Raw genomic sequence first — 13846 nt, forward strand, 5'->3', positions numbered from 1 at the left:
GATAACCTTGCGTCCAACCTCCTCCACCATAGGGAGAACCTCGGCTCAGCCCTCCTTATGTGTGGAGAGAACATTTTCATGTCTTTTAGATATCTCAAAGTGGGTTGCTCCAGCAATTAATGTTAAATTGAAATAATTCTTACTAATCAAGGTTGAGAAATTAGAAGAAAAATAATTTGACATAATTAAAGAAATAATAAAAAATTATAAGCACAATAATATATGAATCTCAAATAACTCAAAGATAAAAATATAAATTAAAAATAATCTAAACTACTACAATAAATTTTCAAATGCAGTAGTAGAAAAAAGAAGATGCATATATTAATCTTCTATTTTACCAAAAGGTTAATAAAAACAAAGAAAAAAATTCTTCCATGAAAATCAAAGCTAGTAGAAATTATTTTGTTTGGTAAAGAATATGTCATCGTCTATTTGCTTACATAGGATTACAATCATTTTTCTTTTAGGATTAACAAAGTTTTTTTAATATAATAGGATTACAATTATCTTATGCATCGTTTCACCAAGCTTGAAAACTGTGAATTCTAATCGTAAAATTGACACGTGTCACGATCTGATGAGTTACTATATTTGATATGTGATTTTTGATCGTTAAAATTGACACGTGTCATGATCTGATGAGTTACTAACTTTGATATTTAATCACTAAAACTGACACGTGTCACGATCTGGTGAGTTTTTAACTTTGATATATGATCGTTAAAACTAACACGTGTCACGATCTGGTGAATTACTAACTTTGAGAACCAAACTTTATATAATAAGATGGTTGGTTATGATCATTGTCCAATTCTAGCGAGTTGTGAGAAATCTGTTGAGCGGCATTCCCAGACCTTTCGATTTGATAAATGTTGGATAGGTAAAGGATTGGGTGAATGGTTGGTCTGCGAAGTACTTGACGAAAGGTGGGCAGGAAGATCAGATTAAATCAGTGGCTTTAGCTCTCCCAATTCATGTTATGTCATGATTTAAACTCCCTCAGAATTTGACGTCTAAATTAACGATGCCATTTGAAGGTTTTGGTGGAGCTCAAATGATACAACGTGAGGTTTACATTGGTTTGCGTGGGATAAAGTATGTAAAGATAAAAGTGATGGCGGCTTAGTTTTAGGGCTCTAGATTAATTTAATAATGCGATGTTGGCTAAATAGTATTGGTGTTTAATTCAATTTCCCTACTCATTGTTGGCACGAGTAATGAGGGGTAGGTATTTTCAGAATACACATCCTCTTTTGACGAAAAAACCGTATTTCCCGTCATTTAGTTGGAGAAGTATCTTCTTGACCCAAGCTTTGGTGGAACAAGGTATGCGATGGACGATTGGGTTGGGGTGTAACGTTTTGGTATTGTGAGATCCATGTAATCCTGATAGGAACCCCGACCAGCGAATGGTATGGGAAGGACATTACACCCTAATTTGATGGTAAATCATCTAATTAATCATGTCACTATAGAGTGGCACTTGCCAATTCTCCAGGAGTTTATGGATCCGGAAGACATCGCTATTATTCAGAGTATAACGATTAGTAAGTATTTTAAGCTAGATCGGTTGGTATGGCATTTTACAAAATCCGGCTGATATTTCGTTAATTCGGGATATAGGTTATTAAGGAATATGGTTGAGGAGGCAGAGTTTGGTCCGACCTGTACAGCTTTCCGAGCTTATGCATGGAAACTTAATGTGGCTACAAAGTTTAAGCATTTTATTGGCAAATTGCGTTTGGATCTCTCCATGTGATGGATTGGTTAGCACACTGAGGTGTCCAATGTGATATTTGGTGTAAAAGTTGCAACTCTGCGGTTGAGACTATTAATCACGTCTTCTTCGAATTCTCTCGCTCGTGTGAAGTTTGGGATTTATATCCAACTCTGGTCTCGTCAGAGGGTTTCCCATATGAGTCGGTGTACTCGAATTTGGATTTTGTTTTTTGGGAGGTGCCTCTGAACAGGGTGATCATGATCAACTTCTTCAATTACCATGGATTTATGGGCAATCTGGAAGACCAAAAATAAGAATGTTTTTCAAGGTTTACACGTTGAAGCGAATGATCTAATGTGCAGGCTTTGGGTGATAAGTTAGCCTGGAAAGAGGCGCTCTCTTTTACGGCAGTCATGTCAGCTCCATCTCCGTCTTTGAATGTCCAGGTTTCTTCTCCTTGATTTCATATTGATGGTTCTTGGAAAGCAACCGATGTGCATTCAGGATTGGGATGGTGGTGTTGCGATAGTAAGGAGCGAACCTTGTTGTTGGGGGCCCAATGTCTAAGACGAAGCACCTCCCCTCTGCATTCGGAGTTAGAAGCGTTGTTATGGGCCATGGATCGGATACGAGCTACATGGATCGCTTGTCAACGTTTCGAGACTGATTGTGCTGAGTTACTCACTATGGTGCAGTCCCCTGAAGATTGGCCGTCCTTTTTCAACCTGCTCGATGAGTTTAATTTGCGCAAGGAGTCCTTCCCACTATTCTCATGCATCAAATTCGAAGGCGGATTGTCTTGTTCGTTCTTCACGTTCTCTTATGTCTGTAGTTTCTTTTGTAACCTACTTCCATCCGGCTTGAACAACTTACCAAAGATTTTTTTTAATTTATTAGTGGATTGACAAAAAAAAATATTACTAATATTTTCAGATTAGAAAATCACTCCAACAAAATCATTACTTTTTCAACTTTTTTTTTAAATGTTTTTACTTATAAATAAAAGACATCATGCATTAAAATCTTAAAAATAAAACATGTACAGTATATATGAATTGCGTAGAACTATACTAATAATAATACATCAAGTATTCAAAATTTTATTATTATAATATCATTATTCTTTAAAGTTTATATGAATTGCCAAACTTTTAATAAAAAAAGGAAGGGAAAATTCCATAAAAATACACCAACTATTTTTCTATTACCACTTTAATACACAAACTTTTATCACTTCGAGTTTAATACTCTAATTATTTTCTTTGCCCAGATTAATACTCAAACATTTAGCCGGGTACCCAATTCACAACCACGGGTTAATTAGACTTAACGAGACTGTTCACGGTGGTTAACTTCCGTTTGATATGTGGTTAAGTTAACTTGAGTGTCACTTAACAGTTTTAAATCCCCAATTTATGAACCGTAAATCGCAACTATGAGAAATTGAAGATGAGAGGAGCCAAAATCAAATAAGAGAACACGAGTCCGACGTTCTAACGAGAATCGAAGTTCAATTTCAGTGAAATCAAGCGGGATGAGGTATGAATTTAACGATTCTGGGGTTTTGTTTGTTTGCATCTTTTAGTTTTTAGATTCTCTAATCCGAGTTCTTCCGAGTTCTTCATCTGAATATCATCTTATATATGTGCAGTCACGACGACGAGATGAAGATGCATATTACTTATGGGGGTTTCATGACGCTCACAGACAATGAGTTCTCTTATTCTGGTGGAAAGTTGGCGATGGATTATCGCATAGATCCAGACCTGATGACATGGTCAATTTTCCAGGAATTTACGGAGAAGCAAGGAATTGTGAGGGGTTTGGAGCAAGTGTGGTATCGAATACCAAATGAGAACATTTTAGTGGCAAGATGTATATGCGAAGACAAGGATAACGAGATCAGAAAGATGTGTTCAGAAGTAGCAGAAGTTGGAGAACTTTATGTGTACATTGTACATGGTGTATCTCCACCAATTATGGGTAATGTGGCTGATATTGAAGCACACCTAGATGATGGCGAAGATGCTGATAATGAAAAGCAAGAAGAAGAAGAATATTGAAGCACACCTAGATGATGGCGAAGATGCTGATAATGAAAAGGAAGAAGAAGAAGAAGAAGGATGTTGGTGATGATGTTAGACATGCTGAAAGTGATGATGAGAATATACAAGTTGTTGAGGAAGCTGGTAATAAAGATCCACCGTCTGAGAGTTGTTGATCAACGATTATGAAAACTTTTTTGCAAATGCGGAAGAGGAGGCCCGCATATATGGTGTTGTTCCACAGACATATGATGATGATGAAAGTGAAAGTGAAGAGGAGATTGAAATTGATGCGGGTGAATATCCGAAATCTCCAGTTGATACCGATGAAGAGTGGGCAAATTTTAATAAGAAAGATGAGAAATGCAAGCGAAGGAAGAGTAAAGGGCTTACTGACTATGATAAGCCTCCATACTTTTGGTTGATGCAGACATTTAATAATGGAGATGAGTTCAAAGATCAACTGTTAAGGTATGTTTTGAAAACTCAGTATGATGTGAAGCTTAACAGGTGGGAGTCTACAAAGCAAGCAGCTATATGTACTGATCCAAAATGTCCGTGGAGGATTTATTGCTCGGTGGAGAAACCATTGCGAAAGTGGATGGTTAAAGTATATGTAGACAAGCACAATCATGTAGCCACGGGAAGAGCAAGAATGTTGAAACAAGGTACTATTGCCAAGTTGTTTAAATAGGAAGCACGAAGAAGACCTGACATAAGAAGTACATATATTAAGGATGAGCTGATGCATATGTACGGTGTGTCAGTTTCGATTTATAAGTGCAGGAAAGCGAGAAGGATTGCATTAGATATGGTTTTGGAAACCCATGAGCAACAATTTGCAAAGTTGTGGGATTATGAAGCTGAGTTATTGCGATCTGATAAGAATACTACTACAGAAATTGTTACTGTTGAGAAGGATGGTAAACAAGTATTTGATCGCTTCTACGTCTGCTTTGAACTCCTTTGACGAACATGGAACAAATGTTGTCGCCCTTTGATAGGTTTAGATGGTGCTTTCTTAAAGTGGGAGTTGAAAGGAGAGATACTATCAGCAGTTGGTAGGGATGCAGAAAATAGAATATATCCTATAGCTTGGGCTGTTGTTAGGGGTGAGGACAAGGATTCATGGGAATGGTTCATTAAAAAGCTGAAGATCGACTTAGATTTGGGTTTAGGGGATGGGTATTCTTTCCATTCAGATAAACAAAAGGTACATAAGTGTTTAAAAGCAAAAATTAGACAACATAAATGCTTTGCTATCACTATTTGACATATCGTTTTCTGCAGGGTTTACAAATTGCTCTCGCAACTGTTCTCCCAAATACAGAGCATCGGAATTGTGCAAGGCATGTGTATGGGAACTGGAAGAAACGATTTGGTGATCTTGAGTATAAGCCTTTCTTCTGGAATGTGGCCTACAATTACACTGAAGGAGAGTATAAAATGCACATGGAGGAGCTGCGGTTATATGACAGAGAGGCATATGAGGCTTTGTTGGCTGCAGAACCAAAACATTGGTGTCGAGCTTTCTTCTCAATAAATGGAAGATCTGCTAATGTGTGCAACAACCTATCAGAGAGTTTCAATAGGACTATCAAAAAAGCTAGAGAACTGCCTTTTCTTAATATGTTGGAAACCATAAGAAGACAAGCCATGATGCGCATTGCTCGGAGGTTTAAGAAAGCTAGCAAGTGTATAATGCCATTCCCACAAAGGATAGCAGATGTCTTGGAAGTGAATCGCAAAAACAGCAAAGATTGCAAGATTATCATAAGCAGTGATAACTTATATGAAGTTGTGTTGTATGGTACTGGTCATGAGGTCAGCTTACGGATGGGAACTTGTGCTTGTCAGCGTTGGGACCTCACTGGTATTCCTTGCAATCATGTAATCTGTGTCATCAATGACATTCGCCATAAACCGGAAGAGTAAGTCAAATAAGGTTTTCATCATCAATTGCTATAAAATGTCTTCTTTATATGTTGATTATGCGTTTGGTTTTGGATATTTGCAGTTATGTTGTTAACTATTATAGGACTGGAGTTTGGATAGATAATTATAGGAACAACATAAAACCAGTTAATGGGGAGCTTTATTGGCACAAAACCGATAAGGAACCCATTGGAGTACCAGGTTTCAGGAAGATGCCAGGACGTCCTAGGAAGAATCAGATAAAACCTGCACATGAGTCCCCATCAAGCCCAATAAAGCAACTCGTCATGGAAGGACAATCACTTGTGGTAACTGCAAACAAATTGGACATAATCTTGGAACTTGTAAGAATGAATCTTACGCAATGGAAGGTCCAAAACGGAAGCGTGGAAGACCTCGAAAGATACACTGGCGAAGCATCTTCTCCTTCTCGCTGCTCACCATAATCTCCTGCTTCAGCTTCATGTTTTCCTGCTCCATTGCATCCCATACCTTTGGTTTCACAGTTGTTTCTTCTTTCAGCTTCTTGTTTTCTTTTTCCATTACATCCCATAGCTCTGATTTATCAACCATTGATCCTCTTTCAGTACCCCTTTCCCGGTTTCCACCTTCAACCAATGCTCTAAGCTTCTTCAACTCTTCTTCTTTCCCATTAATTACATCGCGTGCTTTTAGCAAAGCTTCTTTTTGCCACCCGTGAGGTTTTTCAACATCAAACCAACTAAAGAAATCGCACACACCCCTCCACGCATCTCCACATTTGTAAAACCTTCTCCCTGGATTTGCATCGGTCCAAGACTTTTTCATGATCGCCACCTTGCCACAGTCACATAAAACCTCCCCACTACTTGGCCCGAAGCTCATTCCTCTACTAGTAGCATTTGACCCACTTCTTGAATTTTGGCTTCGATTCATCGTCTCTTTCCCGAAGCTCGTTTCTTTCTCCAAAATCAAAATTAGGGTTTAGATTTGGGGATTTTTCTAAATTGAAATTTATAAGCACATGTGTTTTATGTTTTAACCCTGGTTAGTAACTTAACCACATATCAAACAGAAGTTAACCACCGTGAACAGTCTCGTTAAGTCTAATTGATCCGTGGTTGTGAATTGGGTACGCGGCTAAATGTTTGAGTATTAATCTGGACAAAGAAAATAATTGGAGTATTAAACTGGAAGTGATAAAAATTTGTGTATTAAAGTGGTAATAGAAAAATAGTTGGTGTATTTTTATGGAATTTTCCCAAAAAGGAATTGGTCAACGGAAGACAAAAGAGGATTGAACGGTAGACGTAGACGACATTGGAGCGAGTTCCTTTGAGGAGTAACCTGACGAGAACGGAACGCTTTAATGGACTTACTTATTATTGTCGATTGAGGAAGCCTGACGAGAGATCCAATCATCATCGGCGATGGAGGAATCTACGGCTACGACCACTCATTACTTGTCAATTTTCACCAATTACCCTCTCATTTCTGCTGTGACGGCTTTCACCATCGCTCAATTCATCAAACTCTTCACTTCCTGGTATGTTAGATTAGATCCCCCATGCATCATCTCTTTTCGTAATGAGTCGATTGATTGAACTTTGAGTGTGTCTCTCTCTTGATTCTGCGCAGGTATAGAGAACGGAGATGGGATCTCAAACAGCTTATTGGTTCCGGAGGGATGCCTTCTTCCCATTCAGCCACTGTCACCTCTCTCGCTGTTGCTATTGGCTTACAAGAGGGCTTTGGTGGTTCACATTTTGCCATTGCTTTGATCTTGGCTTCTGTTGTAAGTTTGTTCATCTCCTCCTATCTTTTTGTAGCTTATCAATTGAGTTATGAAGGATTCAATTTGAGTGAGTGTTTCTTGGTGGTAGGTGATGTATGATGCTACTGGTGTTAGATTACATGCGGGTCGCCAAGCTGAGGTTTTTGATCACTGCTCCTAACTTCTCTTTGTTTCTTCTATTTTTTAACAAAGTCTGGTTTTTTTTTTGTTTTTTTTTATGAATCCATCTGAGAAATGGTTGTATCTTCCTGATCTCTTCAGTCTGATTCATTTTTCCAGGTTCTCAATCAGATTGTATATGAACTTCCTGCAGAACATCCTCTGGCTGAAAGCAGACCATTGCGTGAGCTTCTCGGTCATACCCCTCCTCAGGTATGTAATCACAGATCACATGCTGTTCTCTCTTTGCTGAACATCCTAATAGAATTCAGTATGATCCAGTCCTCAATTATAAAACTTACGACATCATCATATAGGACTAGCAAGAGATGAGATTCTTATATGTGTTGCATTCGGTTTAGCAAGAATGTAGTTAGACAGTTAGGGGGAAGCATGAGTATAAATAATGGGGATTGAAGGAATTAGTGAAGGGGGTTTGAGTAATTGGAACCGACTTCGAGCCTTTTGGAGGCTTGTGTGAGGTGATGTCACTCTAGAACAAAACCTATTTTTGTGTTTCCTTCCGTTGATATATTAAGTGCTCTTTTCATCATTTCTCACTGCGTTTTGGTATGAATCGATTTCTTGTTCTCATCAGATTCTGTTTTCTATTTGCTGAGAGTGTTCAGGTTGTTGCTGGTGGAATGCTTGGAAGTGCCACAGCAGTCACTGGATACTTGTTTTTCAGGATAGCTACTAGCTAACGTTAACCACCAAGCAGAGCCAGACTCAACTGGGCCAACTCTTCTGCTTCATTTCCTTTTGAAGCTGCTGGACAGAATCCGAACGAAACAGGCTTTCTTCTTCTCTCACTATATATATATTCTTACTTAAAGCTATGATATTACCATTCTATACTTGATGTAAAGAAAACTTGGAGCACCATTACAATGAAAAGAATCGTGATTTTGTTATTTGCAAATAAATATAATAGCAAATATACAAAGAATTTGTGATATCTTTGCGCGATCTTTAATCCAACGGCTGAGATTAATACTATTATTTCATCTAACGGTTGAAACTTATTAATGATCCCAACAAGTGCAAGTCTTTTTCCTCAAATTATCGTGTCTCTTGGACGTACTCCTATCATTCAAAAGTTGCACCTTTTAATTTTTGCATCTCTTCGTCGTTCCCTCCTCCTTTATCGCATCTTTTAATTTTTGCATCTCTTTATCGTAACTCCATATTTTAAGAATTGCACCTATTAATTTTTGCACCTTTTTGTTTCACACCTCTATGTTTTACACCTTTATATTTTACACCTCTTTATTTATTATATATAAATTTTTATGGACTACAAAAATAAGTTTCAAATTTATTGTTTTCAGAGTATCTATATTATTATTTTTGAAGTACATTTTGGTTTATGCCCTTCAAGATTTGCTTATTTAATATGTTTTATTTACAACATTAACCACTAACAATTTTCCTAAAATAACATTTCGTAGAAACTCAATTAATAGAACTATTTAAATCTACCTAATTTGATACGTTTATTACCATAAATAGCTGGACAACATCTATACATTTCGATTTTTCCACAAACAACTCTACACATTAATTTTTTAATCCCATAAAAATATTCAAACCTATTTTAATAGATCTTTAGAGAAAAAATCTGTTAGTTTCCTTACATTATATCGACTTAATTAATAGTTTCTATTTAATATTTTATACATTTATTAAAGAAATATACATAATATTAGCTTAAAATCGAGAATAGAAACAAACAATATCTCCAATTTCCTAAACAAGGATAACAAAGAGAACGAGTAAATGCTAACAATAAAGCGTGCAATCAAAATCAAATCTTTGTGTTAAAAACTTAAAATAGTTATATCAAAAAAAATTCTTCGACGAATGATTCTTCAAATATGACTATCATATTTAAAATATATATATTTAGCACATTTTAGATTGCAAAAATATTTGATCACCACAATACGTATATTAATTTTTATATACATTTAACACATAAAATAACTATTACTTCTCACATATCTCTATATTATTCTACATAAAAAAAAACACAATCAAGCGGTGTATTGCGGGTCAAAACTTAGATAACATAGTAACATTTATATTAAAAAACAAAAAAAACTTAACCATTTTATTTAAAATCATATATGAACATTAAAATCGTCCCATAAATTCAATAAATAGTTATAGATATATAATTTAAAAATTAATAAAACAACAGCAAAACAACAAACAAATATAATATACGCATTTTAAATATTTAAAAATTAAAAAATATAGTCTTGCGGTGTCCCGCGGGTTAAATCCTAGTTTGTAAAAGTAAAAAATAAAACAAAGAATTGTTAGAGATTGATGTCAGATTACAGTAGTATTGTGACACCAATCTCTATATCAAGATATTTTTATGAACTTGTTAGTGTCCATTCCGAAAAATTGGTTTTGTTCCCTCCTTTGTTTGTTCTCATATATTAGATTATAGATTAACAAAAAGTTTGGTTTTTCTTAAGTGCGCTGTTTGTCTTTATGTTGTCTGTTAGATAATTTACTCAAGATAGCATTTACATTTAATTTCTTCAAGTTAAAGTACACAAACAAAAGGACGTGAGATGCAAAGGGTTGATTCCGTTTCGACGGATTCCTTGCACATTCCGGAGATGATAATTCATTGTCAAGTTGATGGTTCGTGGAAAGCTATGGAACCAAATTCAGGTCTAGGATGGTGGTGTGGTGATGGTGAGAATCAGACTTTAGTTATGGGCCAGATGTCGACGTCGCAGTGCATCCCCACTTCATTCAGAGTTAGAAGCATTATTATGGGCGATGGAGTGTATCCTTTCCAGAGGAATTGTTTGCTGGAGGTTCGAGACGGATTCTGCAGAGTTACTAGCGATGGTGCAAGCGCCGGAGGAGTGGCCGGCTTTCTCTATGCTTCTTGATGAGTTCCAGGAACTTAGTGCCTCCTTGCCTCCTTTCACCCTTTCCAAGATCCCAAGGAGGCTGATTGTTTAGCTCGCTCTTCTATAATGTTATTGCCAGAAACGTTGTTTGTAAACACCTTTCTTCCGGTTTGGGCAACCAATCTAGGGGTTTTATTTTAATTAATGTTAGGTAAAAAAAAAGGACATGAGATCAATATCTATAGCACAAAGGGGCATAATTTTTTTAATATTACTAGGTTTTGAACCCACGCTACGCGTGGGTTTATTTGATATATTTTGGTAAAAATTATATATGATTGATGACAGTTATGAAATATTAGGTTATATAAAATTTTAAATTACAATTGATTGGTGAAAACTTTACTTTTAAAAATATAAAAGTCACTTGTGTTAAAAATTCAAATCTGATCAAAAGAATCATAAAATTTATTGGACGTCCATAAAAACAAAACAATCTTATAATTATGAAATTAACTCTTTTTCATATTTAATTGATCGCTACCACCTATGATTTCGTGTTTTTTTATTCAATGTTTTCTTATTCTTCATATTCTTTCTTGTCATTTTCATTGTCAAAATTTGTGGTAATTGTCATCGTTACTTTTACCGTCTGGTTATTCGTTATACTCTTTTTCTTCTTCTTCCTTGTCAACTTCTTCACATTTTTCCACTGAAAAACCTTTTTTTAGACTACCACACAACTTGTTAACCCATCAAACTCCAAGAACAAAATCATTTATTTTCTCATAAAATTTGGGAAATTAAAGATGACCAGCATAGTCAACACATACATTCAACTATTGATGATTTCATCCATATACTTATTTAGTTTTAGATTCACACGTTTAGAAACTTCTCAAACCAAAATCCTTACTTGGTTTATAATATTTTAAAAACATAATAAAATATACTAATAATTATTTATTTAATCTGAATCATATGATATATAGAAATATGAGTACACTATAAGAACATATTAATTATAAATAAATAGTATCAATTATATTATATCATCAAATAATATCAACCGTATTATATTATCAAATAACTGTAATTGTATATAACCATAACTACTTGAACCGGAACCGTATTTAAACGTAACCGTTTAACCGTTTATTAAACGGTTATGGTTATGGTTAAAAAAATTTCTAACAATAACCGATGGTTAATAAACCGTTACCGTGACAACCGTAACCCTGGTCATGCCTATGTATATCTAATAAAACATTAAACATGTGTGTTTATCGTCCATCTTTCTTCTTTAAACCCCAAAACTTGACTCAAACATCAAATCAAGGTCTTGCAATGTCAATTATTCTTCCTTAGACCCAAAAATAAAAAATTAATTAAAGAATATCAACTCATCTATAAAATCATACACAAAAATATGTTTTACAGCTCATAAGAAATAAAAAGCACAAACTTTTAAACTTTTACATAAATATTTATAATATTTTAAACTTTTAAAAGGTTTCGAAATATAAAATTTGAACCTTTTAAAAATTATAATATATAAAATCTTTTAGAAGTTTCAATATTTATAATATTTAAACTTTTAATTTTTTAAATATTATAATATTTTTATGAAACTTTTAAAGTTTTAATTTGATCAAATAAAAAATCGGATCAAACCGAATAAAACTTTTAAACTTGGACGCCTGATAAATTAAGCTTTCCTGCTCATTCGTTGTTGGAAGCATATTAATCTTATTTATACTGGTTTTGAACCATCGTCTAAAAATTTGTTAGCCGATGTGGGATATTGTGCATAGTTCTTTTATTTTCATAAATTTAAAATTTTCCTTTTTCTAGAAAAATTTGGAAATTTAAAAATTGTTAATGAATGACATGTCAAATCATGATAGGTTGTTTAAAATAATTCTTAATATAGACAATTCTGCAAATTATATAAAATGTTAATAAGTGATATGTCAAATCCCGATAGGTTGTTTAAAATCCTATGTGGACGGTTTGAGAAGCTTATAGCTTCTATTTTTATTTAGTATAGATTATGGCCACGTTTGATTTTTAATGAGAAGTTTTTTTCCATTTTTTCCAAATACAATTCTAGGAAGCTGTGTCTGAAATGATTTTTCTCTTTATCATGGGCTGAGACACAATTTGCTAATAGATAGCAATTCTGTAGTATTGCCTATAATTTAGTATTGGCTTTTGGTTAAGAAAACTTTTTCTTTGGAAGGTTATGTTAGTACATGATAATTAAATCCTAAGAGGTGTGGATTGTAAATATTGCCGGTAGATTTTGATATGGATAATGATATAATGAAGAAAGATTTTTTTCTTGGAATGCTAGGTAACAACGGAAGAATTGGGTTGTTAAAATGGTGGATTGTTCATAGTAAAAGGGTCATCCATTATGATGTGTGATTAATTCACTGTCTTACCATCTCGCATTTTCATATCTGTCGTTTTATTCACTCTTCTGCAATAGTAAGGAAAGACCAACGAAAAGTTTGGATTTTTGTTCTCTTTTGTTTCTCATTATGTTGATGGTTAGTAAATTTCTCCTGATTAACTTGAAAAGAACTAAGAAGCACAACTTTTATCAAAGGAAGGGAAATCAATATAGCACAAGGGGGCGGAATCTCTAAAATATTGTGTCATGATCGGTGGCCATATTAGATTTCTTAAAGTCTTTTTTTTCGTACATAATTTTAGGAAGAGTCTGTTTTAAATGATTTTTCTCTTTATAATGGACTTTTGCTAATAGATTGTAACTCCGTTTAACGTTGATCACACCGTAAGTGCCACTCGCCACTGTTGCTATTCTTACAACTGCCCCATTAGTATTCTGATAGTTGGGTTTACAAAGTCCAATTTCCTTAATCAATATCTTAAAACGCAGTTGATCTTCGTTCTATACTCCTTTGAGCAAGCATCATATCGCAACATATTGGTTAGTATTTTCCCTGAATGTAAAACCTACATATCTCTCGTCCCCATTGTTACGTCTGCTATTTTGTTGAGATTGTAATTCATAGGTGTCTAATTCTCTTAGTCACCAATTTTTTACATCAACATCTGGCGTTGTTTTGAGAAGCTATTGACGTTACACTTATATCGTAAACAATGTGGCATATTGATTAGGAAAAATGATCGTAGTTGGTGGTCTATATGTTTACGTTATGGTAGAAAGGCTATTATATAATGTAGTTGCAGACCCTCTATACACGTGTGCAGGATTTTTTTTTTTTTTTTTTGGGAGACGGCATTAGCAAAACAATAAATTAAGACGAGTTGTAGATTCAGATAACCTACCAATATAATA

At 34.8% G+C, this 13846-nt stretch overlaps 1 protein-coding gene across 1 annotated transcript; it reads left to right on the plus strand.

Moving 5' to 3' along the window:
* LOC104741327 (uncharacterized membrane protein YuiD-like) lies at positions 6953-8550 on the plus strand. Its single transcript, XM_010462164.2, has 5 exons — positions 6953-7228; positions 7321-7477; positions 7566-7616; positions 7757-7849; positions 8266-8550. Exons 1-5 carry the CDS (start codon positions 7113-7115, stop codon positions 8338-8340), a joined length of 492 nt encoding a protein of 163 aa, XP_010460466.1. The 5' UTR covers positions 6953-7112; the 3' UTR covers positions 8341-8550.

This window comes from Camelina sativa, chromosome 14 (assembly GCF_000633955.1).
Source record: "Camelina sativa cultivar DH55 chromosome 14, Cs, whole genome shotgun sequence".
Classification (NCBI taxonomy): domain Eukaryota; kingdom Viridiplantae; phylum Streptophyta; class Magnoliopsida; order Brassicales; family Brassicaceae; genus Camelina; species Camelina sativa.